Source organism: Chionomys nivalis, chromosome 3 (genome assembly GCF_950005125.1).
Source record: "Chionomys nivalis chromosome 3, mChiNiv1.1, whole genome shotgun sequence".
NCBI classification, from domain to species: domain Eukaryota; kingdom Metazoa; phylum Chordata; class Mammalia; order Rodentia; family Cricetidae; genus Chionomys; species Chionomys nivalis.
The window spans coordinates 93,526,400-93,544,176 of NC_080088.1; the positions used below are offsets into that span (position 1 = coordinate 93,526,400).

The 17,777-nt window shown below is 52.9% G+C and overlaps 1 protein-coding gene across 4 annotated transcripts; it reads right to left on the bottom strand.

Annotated features, from left to right (window-relative positions):
• Window positions 1–877: 877 nt before the first annotated feature.
• Window positions 878–13,173, bottom strand: Mafk (MAF bZIP transcription factor K). 4 transcript variants are annotated; one of them, XM_057766077.1, is made up of 4 exons: window positions 12,986–13,173; window positions 4,257–4,336; window positions 4,056–4,127; window positions 878–3,367 (listed from the first exon to the last, which is right to left on the bottom strand). In XM_057766077.1, the coding sequence occupies exons 2-4, from the start codon at window positions 4,290–4,292 to the stop codon at window positions 2,933–2,935; spliced, it is 543 nt and encodes a 180-aa protein (XP_057622060.1). In that variant the 5' UTR covers window positions 4,293–4,336; window positions 12,986–13,173; the 3' UTR covers window positions 878–2,932. The 4 variants fall into 4 exon arrangements, with proteins under 4 accessions (XP_057622060.1, XP_057622062.1, XP_057622063.1 ...); XM_057766079.1 differs by lacking the exon at window positions 12,986–13,173 and adding an exon at window positions 5,281–5,448; XM_057766080.1 differs by lacking the exon at window positions 4,056–4,127.
• Between the last annotated feature and the right edge of the window lie 4,604 nt (window positions 13,174–17,777).

Sequence of the window (17,777 nt, forward strand, 5' to 3'; positions counted from 1 at the left end):
CCATTTTTGAACCTGTTCTGACCTCTGGTCCCCATGTATGAGGTGGCCCAAGTAAAACCCAAAGCGGTCTACACTCTGCTGAGGGTCCCAGAGCAGACCTGGTATGAGTGTGCCACGTGAGTGGACCTTTTATAGTCTCTGCCCAGAGGTTGGTTACTACTCAGGGACAGGAAGACCAGAAGATTCCAGGGGTCAGCTGTAGAGAGATAATCTGGCCTAGTTAGAGACTGTTTCTGTCTTGAAAAATCACCAAGCGGGCTAGGCCAGGCGGCCCGCGAGCCCCAGAGATCTACTTGTCTCTGCCTCCCTAACACTGAGATTACAAATTTGCACCTGGCTATTCTGTGTGGTTTCAAGGGATTGAACCCAGGTTCTCATGCTTGCAAGGCCAGCACTCCACCAAGTCAACTGAGCTATCCCAAGCTCTAGTCAGACTTCTGAGAGCATTTCGTTAGCTTCAGCAAACTGGAACGTTGCTCTGGGCCTTACTTAAGACCCTGCCCCTCTTGCAGTGCCCTGCATGTCCATCCTAGACCCCACCTGTCATTGCTCAGGGGCTGAGGCCAAGCAGCCAGTATGACCCACCCCATGAGAAAGGGGGGCTCAGGTCTCAGAGGTTCCCAACTATGAAGCACAAGTTACATTGGCCATCAGAGGCTTCTTGCTAGGGTAGCCTGGACATTCAGATATATGTGCCAATGACCAGGAGTGCAGGTGGAAGGTGTCACCTTGTGCTACTTCGTCCCTGTATCTCAGAAGACGTCCAGGGGAGAACACCCAGGTGTGCAGAGTAGAAGGCTAGGCCTCAGGGAAGGGCCAGTCCAGGCTGTAGGGCAGGACACGGGGTTCCCAACCACATCACCATCCACACACCGGAAAGCATCTCAAACAGGAAATTCTTTATTGCACAGATACAAAAGCAGTCACAGCGACATGTACAGCAATAAATTAGGTAGTGGCCATGAGGCAGGGCACAGACAGGGGGTCAACAGTCTGTGATCTCTTCTCAATAATTTATAACTGAGGGAGGAAGCACAAAAATAAATATTGAAATGAAACTGCCAAGGAGTAGGTGGCTGGGGACACCAGGCCTCCGCGTGGTCAGCATGCGTCCCTGCCACCTATTGAAAAAGTAAAGCTTGCTTTGAGAAGTCAGAGGAACAAGACAGAAAACTCACTTTTATCTTAAATAAAAACTCCATATATTAAATTGTGATGATGAAATTTCAGTGACAAAGAGCCACGGGGCACGCTCACACCCTTCCCAGCCCCCTTCAGGCAGTTACCCTGCACAGGCGCTCCAGATGGCACTGAAAGCCCCATCCAGCCTGCAGGCCAACAGTATGGAGTATCCTCCATGGAGATCACCATAGGCCTGCAGTGGGCAGCAACCCACAGCCAGGGGTCACCTGCCTACCACTGGAGACTACCCTGGAGACCACGCATTTCAGTGTGATACCTGCTGGAACAAGCTTCACCAGTGACCCAAGCATGCCCAACGCCACCACAGAAAGACTAAGGGAGGCTATTGGCAGTCTGGGCCTCCATCCATGGCCAGTTCCCCACCTCACTGTCCAACCTACTCTGCATTAATAAAAGATCTACAGTATCAAACTGGGAAAGAAAACTGTTATGAAAAAATCTGTACGATAAAATGTGTATATAATTTTATATATATATATATCTTCTCTCTCTTTAAATATCCCATGGTCCTTATTGATATCCAATATGGATTACCTACCAAGGCAATGGTTCCAACAGTGCTTCCTAAGTGCCTGACTTTGGCTCAGCCTGCCCCCGACTCCTTGTCCACCATACTCCTCAGAGCCTGGAGGACATAATCCCTTCAGTAAGAAAGCACAAGATGGCCGATGGCCCAGAACGCTATGAAGGAGGAATAGGCAGGTAACAATTGGGCACCAAAGTTGCAGAGTATCTGCACATACAGTCTGCCCTGGGCCCCTGCTGACATCCACAGGGCGTGTCCACGAGGCCCTACAGATGCACCCTTTGTCCCTCCATACTAGCTATGCCTCTTAGGCCTCTTCCACATCCCCTGGGCCGCCAGGACTTCACCCTGACTTCACCTCATTCCTATTTTGTTTTGTTTTTATTTCCCCAGCAACAAGACCCATCTTAACAGCCATTTCTGTATCCCTCAACACCTCTCAGGCTTCACGAGCTCCCCTCCAGCCTCTCCTCTCTGCTAAGCCCTAGGGAACCTGGGCCCTACTGTTTGCTGGCTCTATGGACAGATGGCCCCTGCACCACAATGGGCAACCTTAACTAACACACCCCCGGGGACATTCCAGGACATCCGTGTAACCCTCACTACACATACTGGACAGGCTCTCCTGTGTGGCCACCTGGCCCAGTGGTTTCCTGTCTTCACACAGGCTGCCGTGACAGCCTGTGTACACACAGGAACACATGAAGTAGCCTCTGCAGAAGGCTATACTGGGAACTGTTTCCCAGGGCGTGGACTTGGCTCTAAGGGCTAAAGCAGGTAGTAGCGCCCCTTGATAAGGACAAGGCCAGAGCCCAGAAAGTGACAGTATGGTGTCCACCCCAGCTGGAGGCCCTTAGGGGACGGCACTGATGACGCTGACAGGCAGGCACCAGAGAAGTGGAAGACGAGTTCTCACTCCCTCCCACAGGGGGCCTGGAGTTGTTCATGCTGGTGGCCCGTGTGGTTCCTGTCAGCAACTAAAACCACACCCCTAGGGGAAGGAGAGATGTGAGTGGGGGTTGCTTGTAGCACTGGCTCATGAGAGCCTCCCTTTTATCCTGCATCCGCCTGTCCCTGCTCTCCTTGCCCTCAGCCCCACAGGGTCCACAGTGGGCAAGTGGACATGAGGAATCTGTACCAGGGAGCCCGGGAGAGGCGTGAGGGCTGTGCCACTGCCCATGCCCTGCCCGGCCCCGGCAGGCACTAGGAGGCAGCTGAAAATGGCACAGAGGTGGAGGAGAGCTCTGCGGATTTGACGATGGTGATGACACTGGTGGTGGCCACCTTGGTTGCTGTGACAGGCCCCCGGGCCACGGTGCGTGCAAAGGTCTGCAGGGCCTCGTACTTGGAGCGCAAGGCATCCAGCTCCAGTCGCATGCTGCTGTTCTCCCGGGCCAGCTTCTCTACTTCCTGCTGCAACTCTACACGCTGCCGCTCCAGCTCCTCCTTCTGGGTCACACGCTTGATACGGCAGCTAGCTGCGTAGCCACGGTTCTTGAGTGTGCGCCGCCGCTGCTTCAGCCGAGTCACCTCCTCTTTGGTGAGCCCCCGCAGGTGCTGGTTCAGCTCCCGCACCGACATGGACACCAGCTCATCATCACTAAGTACAGGGGCGTTCTCGCCCGCCTCCTTCTTAACCTAAGGAGCCAGATAAGCAAGAGTCAGCACGGGGGAGACAGGGTCTACCGGACTGGACACAGTTACCAAAGACTGGGATCTGGTACAACAAAGGCCCAGAAGTGCATCCACATTGTGTAATGTTCCTATTCTACATCAAGGTGGCAGCATAGGACTCGAAGATTATGCCCATGGCAGGGTACCACAAACAACCCCACTGCTGTTGCTGTGACCCCTCTTTGAACAGGAGGACCTGTCAGCCAGTCCCTTGGGAAGTAAGGTCTTAGGTCAACTTAAGTCTTCTAGACACTCAAGGAACTGGGCTATTTCCCCTCAGATGCTCTTCTAGGTAAGGGACGGGATGATACAGTGGCCTTGCTCTTCCCTGACATCTACCCACTGGTGCAAAGCGTGAATCTGGCTGGTCAGGGCTCACTCAAGGGAGTCCAATACACAGCACTCAAGAGCCTGCGAGGCAAGAAAACTGACTTAGAAGCACCTTTGGTGACAAAGGTTGAAAAGGCCCAGAAGGGAGTAAGGGCCTGGGTCGGCAGACGGGACACCAGCTTACCTGAGGATACCACTCTGCCCACCTGGCACAGGAGGGGGGAATGAGCTTGGGCAGATGAAGGGCCTGTGGATGCAGCTCCAGGTGGCTAGTATCTACGCAGCACCTGCCTTACCACCCACCCCTCCACCTGTGAGCTACCTTCCTGGTCAACAAGGCCAGGCTCTTCTGGGCCACTGTACCACCTTTCCTTCTGGGATCCTTCGCCAATTCCTGAGGACAAAGTTGACCTCGTTTTAGGGGCTGTGCTGTACAAGTGGGGCTGCCAGGACAGGGTGAGTCTTCCCTGTGCCATGCCAGGACAGTGCCAGTCACAGCCCATGCTGGCCCAGCCCACCTTACCTTCAATGCCTTGTTCGGCTTGGGATTAGTCGTCATAACCTGGGCCCTGTCACCAGGACGGAACCACCAGGAAACTGTTGCTGGAAAGACAGAAACAGTGTGGGTCAGGACCCAGCAAGCTACAGGCATTGCCTCTGAGTAACAATACTTGGAAACAGTTCTTCTCTCAACAACCCGAGACAGTAACAAGAGAACCTCAGCTCTAAAAGGGGATGCACATGTAAATCTGCGTGTTCCTGTCCTAGTATGTCTGGCCAGCAACTCTACATGCTTCAGAACAAGCCCAATTCAGTTCACAAGGGCGTACAATAGTGATTCTCAACCTTCCTAATGCTGTGACTCTAATTCTGTTTCTCGCGTTGTGGTAACCCCAACCATAAAACTATTTTCAATGCTACTCCGTAACTGGTTTTGTTACTGCTGTGAATCATAACGTAAATATCTGTGTTTTCTGACGTCCTTAGACAACCCCTGTGAAAGAGTAGTTTGATTCCCTAAGGGGTCGTGTCCCACAGGCCGAGAACCACGGCCTTAAGCAATCTGGAGTGGCCATCCTGGCCATTCTGCATCTGCCTAGCAGGCAGACATGAGACCCAACCACGCCTCATACTCCAGCATCAGCCCTCAGAGCAGACAGGCCCCCTTGGTCAATGGGGGCTGCCGTCCTGTTCCCAACCCAGCTCATGCTGAAGCCATCAGCACTGTGGGGTATCTGCCGGTCACGAGCAATTGCTGCTTTCTGCTCTGGGTCCCCACAGCCTGAATTCAGACAATATATTTACAGCCGTGGAAAACTAGGTACTGCATCCTCAAGACCAGAGGGATCTGCCAGCTGCAGAGCCGCGGTTCTCAGCTCGGAAAGAGGGCCTTGGGACAGTGTCCCTTAGCAAGGGCTCCGCAATGGCTCACCAGGGAGAAGAAAGGCCCTTTCCCGAAATCTCACTCACCCCTAAAGACAGATGGGGTACAGAACACCTGCCACTCCTCCCTAGCCCTGCCCTCCAGCAACCCATGGGACACCTACCGTCGTGAAAGACACTGCAACTGTGACATCATCACTCCTCCCAGGCCACCCCAGCCCCTCAAAGTGACCCCAAGGCCCCTATGGGTGGGGTGGGGTGGCTACTGGTGGGTAGCAGGTTCAGAGGATTCAGCCAGAGGCACAGGCAGAGAACCGCGGCCACCTGACAGACCCACTAGACCGTCTGGCAAGGAACTGCCCCTGTGGCCGGCCCGCCAGCCCCCTGGCCCGCCCTTCTCATTCTCCAGTCTGCATTGTGTCACACACCCTCATCATTCATGAAAAAGCCAGCCAAAGCATCCCAAGCATGATTCCCCTCTGATAGTTGCCATGGCGACCTTGGGATGTAGCCAACCCCCCATGGTCTCCATGGCAACGGAGAAGCCCAAAAGCATTCGAGACTTGTGGGTCAAGCCTGTGCAGAAAGACAACACGAGGTTCTCAGACAATAAACAAACCCATTCATTCCCTGACAACTGGGGAAGGGGCAAGAGGGATGAGGATGGCCTTTGGTGGGATGCACAGCCATCTCTTGAATTTTAAACCGTGACAATGACAGGCACAGAACAAGGACGTCAGGGAAATCACACAAAGGAGAGTGTGGAGGACAGGCATGAACAAGACAGTGGGTGACCTCCACTGCCCCTCCCCCACAGACCTGGGGCCCCTCAGGCCCCATCTCTCTACCCTATGATTCCACCTCTGATGGGGTCCTGTCTCCAGTGCCCACTACCTTCACTGTCAAAAAAAGTCATCAGTGAGAGGCAGATATTGACTCTGGCAATAGACACCCAGCACCCTGGTGACATCACTGGCCACTCTCAGAGGCAATGGCAGTAAGCAGAGCAGGACAGGGACAGAGCCATCCTAGAGGAGGCTCAGGTAAAACCAGCATGCATCTTGACACAGTACCCATCTGGGACCTGAGCTGGGACCAGAGCTGGTGGGGTGATCTAATGGAGATAAGAGACCACACATGGGGACATGGGCAAACTGTGTAATCACAGATCACCTCCAGCTCCAGCTGGGTTACAGTGGCAATAGGGAAGTCACGGGTTTCCGCCACTTCATTAGGAACTCTCAGGAACCAGGCGCCTAGGAGCCCCAGGAGCCCTGAGAAAGTTTTCCGTAAAGAGGGAGGAGGGGTTGGGCATCTCTTCCAACTTGTAACCCCAGCGTCAGTGACATAGCTATGTGGTGAGTCATGGGCTGTTTACAGAGTCGGCTCACATTCCCACACAAGGACACCCCTCCCACCCGCATGCTCACGGGCCCCAGGGGCCACTGCCAGCGGAAAAGGAAGGTGCTGGGGAAGAAGGGGGACTCAACTTAGACCACCGGTGCTGAGACCCACAGGCCAGGGCTCAGCTTGGGGCAGGAGTCTTTCTACCCCATGATGATGGGGCTGTGACACCAGGTGGCCAGGATGTGCACAGGGCAGGGGCCTGCCCCCAGGTGACACCATGAGAATCAACTGACCACTGGATGGGGCTACACGGCCAGCAGGAAGGGCCCCTCCCTGGCTCTCTCCATCTACACCCACCTCATGGGCTTCTGCTGGGGTCTGAGTTCAGGGACCCTTCTTCAGTCCTCGGCTGGTTTCAAGATGAAACATGAAGCCAAGAGGCCATAGACAAATGCCAACCCCTCCCGATGCTCTGGTCTCTTCCTCAGAAAAAGATGAGAGAACCAGCACCAGCGATGGCCGGTGATGCTGGCTGAGAGGCCCCACTCAGGAGTCCTGGGGGCACACTTACAATGAGCTGCGAAGTTTACCCCAGCTTATCCTGCCCTAGCTAGGTTTCTGCCTCTGGAACCCCCTGCTCAGCAGGGACACTTAGACCCCTATCAAGATAACTCAAACTTCATCCTGCATGTCCAACACTGTAGAAGTCTGTCCAGGTGAAAGGTGAGGCACACATTGACCCTGGGTCAGAGGTGTGCCCTTCTGCCTGCTGCCAATCATGGGGGACAATCTAGGGAACAGAGATCTTCAGCAACTCAGCATGTAGCTAGGATGGTGCTGGAAGGTGCCCCTGCCCCAAATACATAGATCAAGCCATGCCTCTCATCTTAGTACCTGGGAGGCTGAGGTAGGAGGATCACAAGTTGAAGACATGCCTGGGCTACAGAGTGTGTTCAAGGTCACTCTGGACAACATAGTGAGACCCTGTCTCAAAAAAAAAGCAGAGAGGGCTGGAGTTGTAGCTCAGTGACAGACTGTGTGCCTAGTATATGCATCCATCCACAAAATCATTAAAAAAAAAAAATCAAGGAATGTAAAGGGACCCAAAGGGGAATGTATTGTTTGGAGGTTTCTGGTGGTGCTGAGGAAAGAACCCAGGACTTGGACCACCCCTGAGCCTTGTCTGGGCAGCAGAGAGCCCTGCATTCGTGATAGAAGTTTGTAAGACAAATGTGATTTCAAAACATCGAGTCACGTGGTGGCCATCACAGCACTTAGAACTCAAAGGCAAGAGGCTCAGTGCAATTTCAAAGCCAGCCTGGACTATCTGGGGAAGATCCTGTTGTAATAATAATAATAAAGCAGCCACACCTGTCATTAGAGCAAAGGGGAGGGAAAGGCAGGATGATCAGGAGTTCAAGGTCATCCTTGGCCTGACTGGGCTACTTGAGGTCCCATCTCTAAACAAAAACAAATCTTTTTTTTCTTGGTTTTTCATGACAGGGTTTCATCGTGTAGCTCTGACTGTGTATTGGAACTTACTCTGTAGACCAAGCTGGCCTGGAGCTCACAGAGATCCCTCTGCCTCTGCCTCAGAGTGCAGGGATTAAAGATTTGCCACCACCACCCACAAAAAACAAACTATTCTTAATGGCTTCTGTAAGCCATGAACTCTCAGGGGAGCCTCTAGGCTTCCCTGCTGAGCCAAGGGTTAGAGATTCAGTAACCACAGTCAAACTACACAGGACAACAGGCTGAGGCAGAGGAACCCCCAGAGAAGCAGCTGACCCCCTCCCAACATTCCTGTTGCCTTTTGCAATTTGAAAAGGCCATCAACACAGGGGTCCTGGGTGGCAGTTCTAAGTCACCAATCCAAGCTAGGCACATCTAGCCAAGAAGATCTGTCCTAGATCTTCTGATAAACACAGCCAGCCAGCAGGGTACAGGGTGGCCAGATCTTCCATTTCAAGATGGACTGAGGGAGAAGACCCTATGCATAAAGAGCAGAGGGGCATACTGCAGAGCGTGGGAATCCAGCCTGGGCACCCAGGAATAGCAGGCAGTCCAGGTAGACTGCAGTCTAGTAAACTGTCCTCAGAGAGTGAGCGAGCCAGCACAACATCTCCCAACACACTTCTCACCTCCATTAGCTGTCCCTCAGCCCAGCCTCAGACCTCCCTCCCTGCATGAAGGACATAGCACACAGCTAGAAGGACCATGCCCAGGTCCAATGGAAAAATTGACAGGAAGCCATGGGGGCCTTGCTACCAGACCTATAGTGGATCAGAAAAGAAAGTCCCAGTCTCAAAGGGTCTCCATCTTGCTCAAGGTAATGTGGAGCCTGGATCATCCACCTCACTCCCTGCTGCAATTGAGGGTTCTAGATGATGCCCCCTGTTCCACAAGGTGTTACCAACTGCAGCTCCCTGACCCTGGTTCCTACTGCCCAGCCCAGCTGACAAGGATACGTGCTCTTCAGGTTCCCAGTCTACCAAAATGGGGAAAGTGAGCAGGGAGCGGGGTGGATGAGGAGGAGGATGGGAGACCCATTCTGTCCAAGGGAACAGGTTCAAACCCCAGACACCAAACCCAAACCTCTAACAGCTGCAAGCCACAGAACCTAAAGCCACTAAGGATGTGGCCACCTCTGCTTGGGAGCCTTTGACAAGTACCCAGAGTCAAGTACCCTTCCCAGGACCCCAAGGGTACATAGGGCTGACGCATCACCTGCCACACACAGTGGGCACATGCTGATGAACCACACCACAGCCTGTCAAATGAGCCTCCTCCCACTACAGACCACTAAGTTTTTACTGTGCCGTCCACCCACAGTGCACGGCGGGGCACCTCCGCCCAGCTCTGGCTGGCCGCCCTGCCATAAGCCACAACTGTCTGCCTGGCCTAGAGGACGTCTGGTCACCTTGCATTTGCAATCTCAGGAAGCTGTGTCATCCCAGCTACATCCAGAGGTGACTCAAGCAGCCTCCAGGCTGACGGCAGGCTGCATGGCGCAGCCCCCTCAGCTGTGGCTGCCCTCCCTCTGCCCCTCACCCAGACCTCCCCTCCCTGACTGGCTGAGTGGTTCTCTCTGCCACCAGGTCCTTGTTAGGGTTCCCGTCCTGTCCCTGGTGGTCCTCGGCTTTCAGCCACCTTCTAAGCTCCATGTTTAGCTGGGGATGTCTGGTGGGAACAGCTAAGCCCAGATTTGCATATGTGTGTAAGTGTGTACTGTCATTCATCAGATTGTTTATCTGCTGTTTTTCTTTTTAAACTTAAAAATTACGTTTATTTGCTGGGTGTGGTGATTCACACCTTTAATCCTAGCATTTGGGATCCAGGAGTGTGAAGCTAGCCTGGTTTATATAAGGAGTGTGTGTGTGTGTGTGTGTGTGTGTGTGTGTATGTGTGTGTGTGTATGCACATCTGTATGTATATGTGTATATATACTTGCCAAATTATATGTGAAGGTCAGAGGATAATTTGTGCGAGTCAGTTCTCTCCTTCCATGATGTGGGTCTTGGGGAACTGAACTCAGGTCATTGGACTTGACATCAAGCACCTTTACCCCCTGAGTCATCTCACTGGCCACACCTCACTTTTTCAAACCAGAGTCTCTCAGTGGCCTGGAACTAACCACTAAGGCTAGGCCAGTGGACCAGCCAGAGAGGCTCAGTGATCCTCCTATCTCTACTTCCCCAGCACTGGGATTAGAGTGTGTGGCCACACCTAACATCTTTATGTGGGCTGAGTTCTCTCTCCAGACCTGTCTAAGACAGGGTCCACACAGCCCAGGCTAGCATAGAACTGACCTTCTTCTCCTGCATCTACCTCCTAAGTGCTGAAATCACAGAACCAGCTCTTAACCTCACCCCCAAGGTCTCCTGCCCAGCCCCAAGTATGGTTCAGTGTCTCTCCTTGGTACAACAGATCCCCAAGCTGCTCTTGGTGCAGGTCGTGGAGTTCCCTTCTTAGCTTCCTGCTCTGGGCTTCCTTCTCTGGCTGGTGAGTGCTCCTGAATGTGGAGGGCACAGGGTCTCTACGCCACCCTCAACTTCTGCTTCTTCCACAAAGTCCTAGACCTGGTTCTAGAATTTTCTTCCAGTAGCTTTGTTGTACAATGAGCCCCTATCCGTCAAGCAGAAAACTTGTGTTACTGACACCAGCTCCCTCAGGGTATCAAGATACCAAAAAAGTTCTGTTTTATAGGCAGAGGGGGGATTCAGACAGGGAAAGAAGCCTTGGAGAAAGTGTGTGCCCTTGCCCCACCATACCAGATGGTCTCATGGAAGAAGCAGCAGTTGTGTCAGCACCAGATGTGACAGCCCCTAGCCTCTAACCCTGACCTCTGACCTCAGGCCATGCCATCAGGCAAACAATGTAGGCTTCAGGATCCTCCCCTATACCAGGCAGTGCATGATCACCCAGGCCCAGGGCTACCCCTGTGAAATTCTACAGATTTTCAGATAACACTCTCAGTTTCCTGAAACTGCAGTTAAGAGGAACTATAACGCATGTGTGACTTATAAAAAGCAAAAGTAAATACAAGTGACCAGGCATCTTCCCGGAGTGGAGCAGGGACAGGGAGGGTGGGGCGGGAGAATGAGTCACTGTTTATAGCTCTCAAGATCGGCCACACAGAGAATTCTCCCAGCTGGCCTGATTTCCATTTCCCGTGTGTTCTAACTAGACCCGAGATCCAGAAAGTCCACTCCAAGAAACCTTTAGACTCAGAACAGCCAGGGCAGAAACAGACACAACTTCTTGGTCTAGACTGCGATCAAGAATTGCCAGAGACAGTAAACAAACCCTGGGGCTGGCAGAGCCGGGACTGAAAACTGAGGGTCCCTGAGATAGAGTGACCAGGAAGGTCTCACTAGAAGCCTTGAAGGGGCTAGAGGAAGGGCTGGGACACAGAAAGAGCCAACTCTGGAGGAAACATGGCTTCCCAGGACCCTCTGTCCAATTCCCATTTTTAGCAACTACCTGGAAAGTACACAGCCCTGAACTTGGAACCCAGCCCTGCAAGCCCAGCTCAGTTCAAGAACAAGAGGGGAATGTACTCCAGAGAAGCCTGGCTTGGTTTTTGACTCTAATAAATGTTTTATTTTAGAATCACAAGAAGTTTAGTTTTAAGTTATAACAGACTTACTTTCTTTAGCAAGGTCAAACTCATGACATTTCTCCAGTTGATTTATCTGAGGAGTGAGGAAGCTTTTGTCGTAAGGGTTGTCCACAGTGACACAGGCTATAGGTATGTCCTGCCTATCTACATACAGTTTTCCTTGCTCCATCCACATACCTAAATATATCCTTTTTGTTTGGGTTTGTTTTTTGGTGACAGAGTCTCACCATGTAACCAAGGCTGGTCTTGAACTAGCTACGTTCAAACTCAGTATCAAACTCAAACTAACTTCAAGCTCGGTATCTTCCTGCCTCAGACTCCCGAGTGGGCACGAGTGGGCATTACAGATGTGTCGCCACCATAATATAACAGCTTTAGATCAATGCCTTAAAAAAAAAAAAAAAAAAAAAAAAACACTCCCTGGCCCTAGAAACACCAGGCTTGAAATTGCCGTAATGAGGCATCACAGTACCCACGTGCAAGCCACCAGATGCCTTTCGAAACGTGGTTGTCACAGTAAGACCTCAGCAGCGCCAACCCTGGGGTCCCAGAGCTTTTCTGGTGACTCCACAGAAAGCGACGCTCTGAGTTAACTACCAGCTGTGGCATACGCTGGCTTTTTGGGACTGAGGGCACCAGGCAAGGGAAAGCTGAGTGCCTGTCGGTCCGTTGGCGGGTGAATTATTAAAGTGCATCTGTGCTGGCTACAGAGCTGTGTGGAAAGCAGGGCACAGCAAAACTTCACAAGAGAAACAAGAGCACCAAGCAGCCTGGCCTCCCAAACATCAACCGCCCGTGAACAGGGCATGCTCTGGGAGGCTGGAGTGGCTGCCATCTCTGGGTGTAAGAAGAGTCTCTCCGGCAAAGGGAGCTAAGCCAGGCACCTAGGACCCACGAGACTTTCTCCACCTGTGGTCTGCTAGATTTTGCTTCCTATTTCTCGTGGCACACTCTTAACACACCTATCCGCTCACCCGGACAAGGGGACCTCACACTTCAGAGTTGGAAGAGACCTTGGCCCCTGACCACACCTGAAGAAAGTGGCGGAAGCGATAGGCTGGCCAAGACGGTCACCTGCCTCGCTCCCCACCCACAGCTTCCACATCCGGCACCGCTGGCCGGTCAGCTGATTATAAAGGGACACCAGTTATCCAGGGCCCTGCCGGGTCGCGGCTGGCGGGGCGGGGGGGGGGGGGATCCTACCGCGACGGAAGTGGCCAGGTGAGCACGGCTCCCGGGAGCTGCTCTCCCGCACGTGGCGGGTCCCGCGTGGGCCCTTAGCCAGGTCCCGCGTGGCACGTGCTCGAGGCCCAAGCTGGGCCTCACGGCCTTCGCGGTACGCCGCCTTCAGGTGCGCGAACTCGGGGTCCCCCTACCCCGTCCCGAAGCCCCTCACTCACCCGGGTCGCGCGCGGGGCCGGGCGCGGCGGCTCCTCGTGGACACGCACTCTCCACGCGCGCTTCTGCTCTCTCCCCCCCGTAGTCGCCGCCTCCGCCTGCGCGCTCAGGACTCCACGCTCCGACTCGGCGAAGAACAACAAGTCCTCGCCGCCCGCCGCCCGCCGCCGGCTCCCCAGTACTGACACCGCTTCCGGGATCGCGCGTCAAAGCGCGTCACCGTCCCGCCCCCGTGTGGCCACACCCCCTATCCGATCACGCCCCTCGTTGCTCACGCCTCTTCGCACACTAAAACCACGCCCCCTCCGACCGAGCGTTGGTGCCACGCCCCTGTTGGCCACGCCCCTCGCCTCCCTAGTCTCTGACTCCACCTAGATCCTTCCACGCGCTGTTGTCTCAATGCTGAATCCTTCGCCCCGTCCACCTCCAGCACACCCGGGGTAGAGTCAGTGCGCCCTTCCCAAGGTGGGGAATGATAGGCGAGCGTGGCACACACCCCGGGTGTCTGTGACCCAGTTTTCCCAGGCCTTTCAGTCGGGTCACCGTCGGGTCACCGTGTGTCTATGCCACCTACTGTTGTTATCTGTGCTCCCTACTATGATCCTGGGGCCGTGGCTGCTGGATCCTCCCGGGGTCTTGGCAGAGGGAATGGAGGCCAGCTGGTGTTGACCATGTTCTGGACATAACACCAAATCCAGGTCAAGGAGGCGAAGGGAGCTGAGCACTGGGAAGTGGATCCGTTATACCACATAGCCTGCAGGGCAGATATACCCTACAAAGAAGAAAGGGGTACCTAGCGTTCTCTTCTGACCCACACCCTCACCTTTTGACTTATCTTAGACAGCATACGGTTGTAACTATGCAGCTCAGACTGGCCTGGGATGCTTGTAAAACTTTCAATTTTTTTTACTTATGTGTATGTGTAGATGTATGTATGTGGATTGTTGTGTGCATGCTACCTCGCACGTGTGGAAGTCAGAGGGCAACTTTGGGGAGCCAGTTCTTTACTTGCATCATATGAGTTCCAGAGATCAAAGTCAGGTCGTCTGGCATGGAAGCAGATACCTTTACCCACTAAGCCATCTCATTGGCATTGGCTTGGAGCTCTTGATCCTCCTGCCTCCACCTCCTGAGTGAGTGCTGGGATCCCAAGCATGCAACACTATGCCTGCCTTCCTCTCTCTCTCTCTCTCTCTCTCTCTCTCTCTCTCTCTCTCTCTCTCTCTCTCTGTCTCTGAAGTAATGGGTAGAAAGCCATTTCTCTCCAATGTGGTAATATGCTGATATATGGCTCTCCTTTATAGGCCTCGATGAGGGACAAAAGCACTGTCCCACACGGAGCCTCCTGTACTCCAGCCCAATGCTAGGAGTACCAAGATATCCTTAGATGGGAGCCATCCTCCCTCTACCTACCCCAGAGGAAGGACAGAGTCGGAGGGTGGTGGTCCTGCGACCCTTGGATGGGAGGCAATTTCCAGAATGCATTTTAACATCCTTCTTTCAGACCTAAGTGATGCCCAAGGCTGAGAACCAGATGAACAAGAGTCATGCCTCCGCCCTACCAACAGTGACCAAGGCTCTCAGACCCACACACTGAGCCTTCTCAGGACTTTTTGGTGTGAATCGTGAGGCACCCAGGACGTATATTGGGGGCAACAGCAGCAAGTACCTGGAGGTCCTTGGCTTTCTGTGTCGTCAGTTCCACACTGTAGCCCATTATGCTGCTGCAGACCCCCATGACCTCTGACAGCTGACCTCGCATCTCTTCTTGCTCCTAAATGTCCTTCCGGCATCGACCACTAGAGGAAGCCATCCAAATCTGCCTACAGCAGCAGTGACCACAAGCACCCATCTGGCGAAGATATTTTCAAAGCTATCCCCTAAGATCAGGAGGATGCTTCCCTTCATTCTCGCCAGTGCTCCCACGACCCCATGCACAGCTGGACCTGTCCCAGTTGGTCCTCTCTGAAGGACTTTCCCAGAGGTCGGATGGTTTTGGTGCCATTTATCTGACTCCACGACTCTGTTCTCATGGAGATTTTTGTTAGGATAATTTATTCTCCTTAGTTCCTTCAAAGCAAGAGATCTAGAAAAGCCAGGCATAGTTACTCACACCTTTAACCCCAGCATTGGGAAGGCAGAGGCAGAGGTGAGTTCAAAGCTAAACTTAGTCTATACAGAGAGCTCCAAGACAGCCAGGGCTACATATGGAGATCCTGTTTCAAAAATAAAAATCCAGAAAAACGGGCAGGGCAAACATGAGGACTTGAGCTTGACCCCAAAACCCAAATAAAAAGGTGGGGTGTTGGAGAGATGACTCAATGGTTAAGAGCATTTGCTATTTTTGCAAAGGACTTGGCTTCAATTTCCAGTTCTTACATGGCAGCCCTTAGCTGCCTATAATTCCAAACTGGATCACAAACCCTTTTCTGGCCTTCGAGGGTATTAGGCACACATGTAGTACACAGACATACATGAAGGCAAAACACCATACACATTAAAAAAATAAATATTGGGCAAAAAAAACAACCACAGCAAGTGTGGTGGTGTGCATGTTGTGTTATTCTGAGAGAGGGAGATAGATGAGGCCCTGGGGCTTACTTGACAAGCCAGTGAGAGACCCTGTCAGAAGAAACAAGTTGGGTAGCACCTCAGACACAATACCTGAGCTTTCCCTCTGGCCTCAACATGCTAGTGTGCATGCACATGCCCCGCACGCATGCGCATGCACACACAGAGTCACAGCTGGCTGTGGTGGTACTCACCTGTAATAACAACTCCTGGGAGGCTGAGGCAGGAGGGTCATGTGTTTAACGACCTGAGCTATGTGCCTTAAACTTGGGATTCCCATCTTTACCTCCTGAGCGCTGGGATGGTGGTCATCTGATGCCCCACCCGACCCATGTCACATGGGTTCAGTTGCTGAGTGGTTGTGGAGACCGGTGGCCATGGCTTGGCTTGCCCAGATAAATGCTCCTTTTTATGATGGCTTTTATGGTAGAGGTGATGTGGGTTACACCCTGGTAATCTATCCCTTGTTGCCCTGGGAAGGGTCCTGTAACCACCACCAGTGCCCAAGGCTAAAGCAGGGCACGCCCTTCATCCCAGCTGTCCTGGACTGGTACTAATGGAAGGGAAATCCACCTCCATAGGGAGGCTGGGGGTCCTGGGAGTATTAAATGCCCTCCAACCCACCTACAGAGAGCAAGAGATAGGAAGAACTCAGATGGCCCTGGCAAAGCTAGAAAAAGGAATGAAGCTACTAACATCAGAGGTCATTAAGTAATAAAGCTACAGACAGGAGTGGGCTAGCACCAGCCTGATGGAAAAGGGTAGCAGCTCTACTGACATTGGTGACCCTAAACATCCCTCTCCCAGGAGCCCAGACTCCCTGAAAAGAGAGACTAGATCCTTGGAGAGGCCAGACCCCAGGACATTCTGTGGTTTCCCCTTAGACATGGGAGCATGGCCCTCCCAGTGCTGATAGGGCAGTGTCTGCTGCCGAGGCCTGTGAGATAGATGTCATGGCAGACAGAAGTTCATGCCAGTACAGCGGCTGCCTCCTGCTCAAATGATGGATGTAGTGTTTAGCCAGGATTGCTCTTTTCATCTTCATGAGGGTGGAATCAATGAATGGACAGATGGAGACTGTGAGCGATACAACCCACTTGTCTAGCCACAGCCGTGTCCTCAGGGATGAATTCTGAGTCCAGTTCCCTCCCAGAAGGGTGGGGATTGTGAGATCCCATCCCTGGCATTCGCTGAGGCTAGGAGGAGAGCTACAGGTATCTATGATGGCTTCTGCGGTAAGGAAGGCAGACCGGCTACGACTGCCAGCAGACGGGGTCTTAGCGCTGTATAGGAGACAAATGGGAGCATGGCGGGCTTGAAGGGGGCAAGGAAAGTTTAGTTTTCAAAAGTACTTTGGCCTTTGTCCAGCTGTATGGCCTTGGGCACATAGTCCCCACCTCTGTGCCCTCATCCTCCACTTTAAGAAGACAATCCCTTCGATTCTCCTGTGATTCCAGGTAATCCTCCTGCCTCAGCCTGCTGAGTGGGAGCTACTGCACCCATTGTATGGCAGCTTCCTGGGCATTAAGACATGGAGACTCATGGAGACTCATGGAGGTAAACAAAGGGCCACTGTGTCCAGGAATGGGAAACTTGGAAGGCTCTCGAAGACCCCTTCCCAGTTCTATGAAAGGAATAAATAACTGCTGGGTGAGGTGACGTGACCAGCTGCCCTACAGAGGGGACAGATTCTCAGGCTGTCAAGTTGCCTGTGCATCTTGCAGAGAGCACCAGGGTTGCAGCTTTTCTGCATTGTCTCCTTTGTTTGGGGTGAACTTTCCCACGATGCAACCACTTTCGGTTGCATCCCTGCTCCGTAAGTAAACTCCTCCCCCGCCACACACACACACACACACACACACACATTTTCCTTAGTACTGCCACGAAAAACTGATTAGTTTACCAAGTTGGACTTCAGTGCAATCGTTACTTTGGTCTATTGTAGGGCTAGCTGGAAGGTCTGTGCAATTGAGGAGGGGCTTGAACTCCTGATCCTCCTGCCTCTTCCTCTGAGAGCTGGAAGTATGGGTGAGAGCCACCCATCATGTTTGACTTGCGTGGTGCTGAGATGGCTCTCAGAGCTTCATAGTTGTCAGGCACGCACTCTACAGTGGAGCTACATCCCCAGCCCTGTTTCCGTATCTTAGTGGCAAAGCCACTTATTCAGGGCCACCACCTTCTTAGTGACCGAGGTCAAAGTGACCAAGTTCATTTCTACCAGGA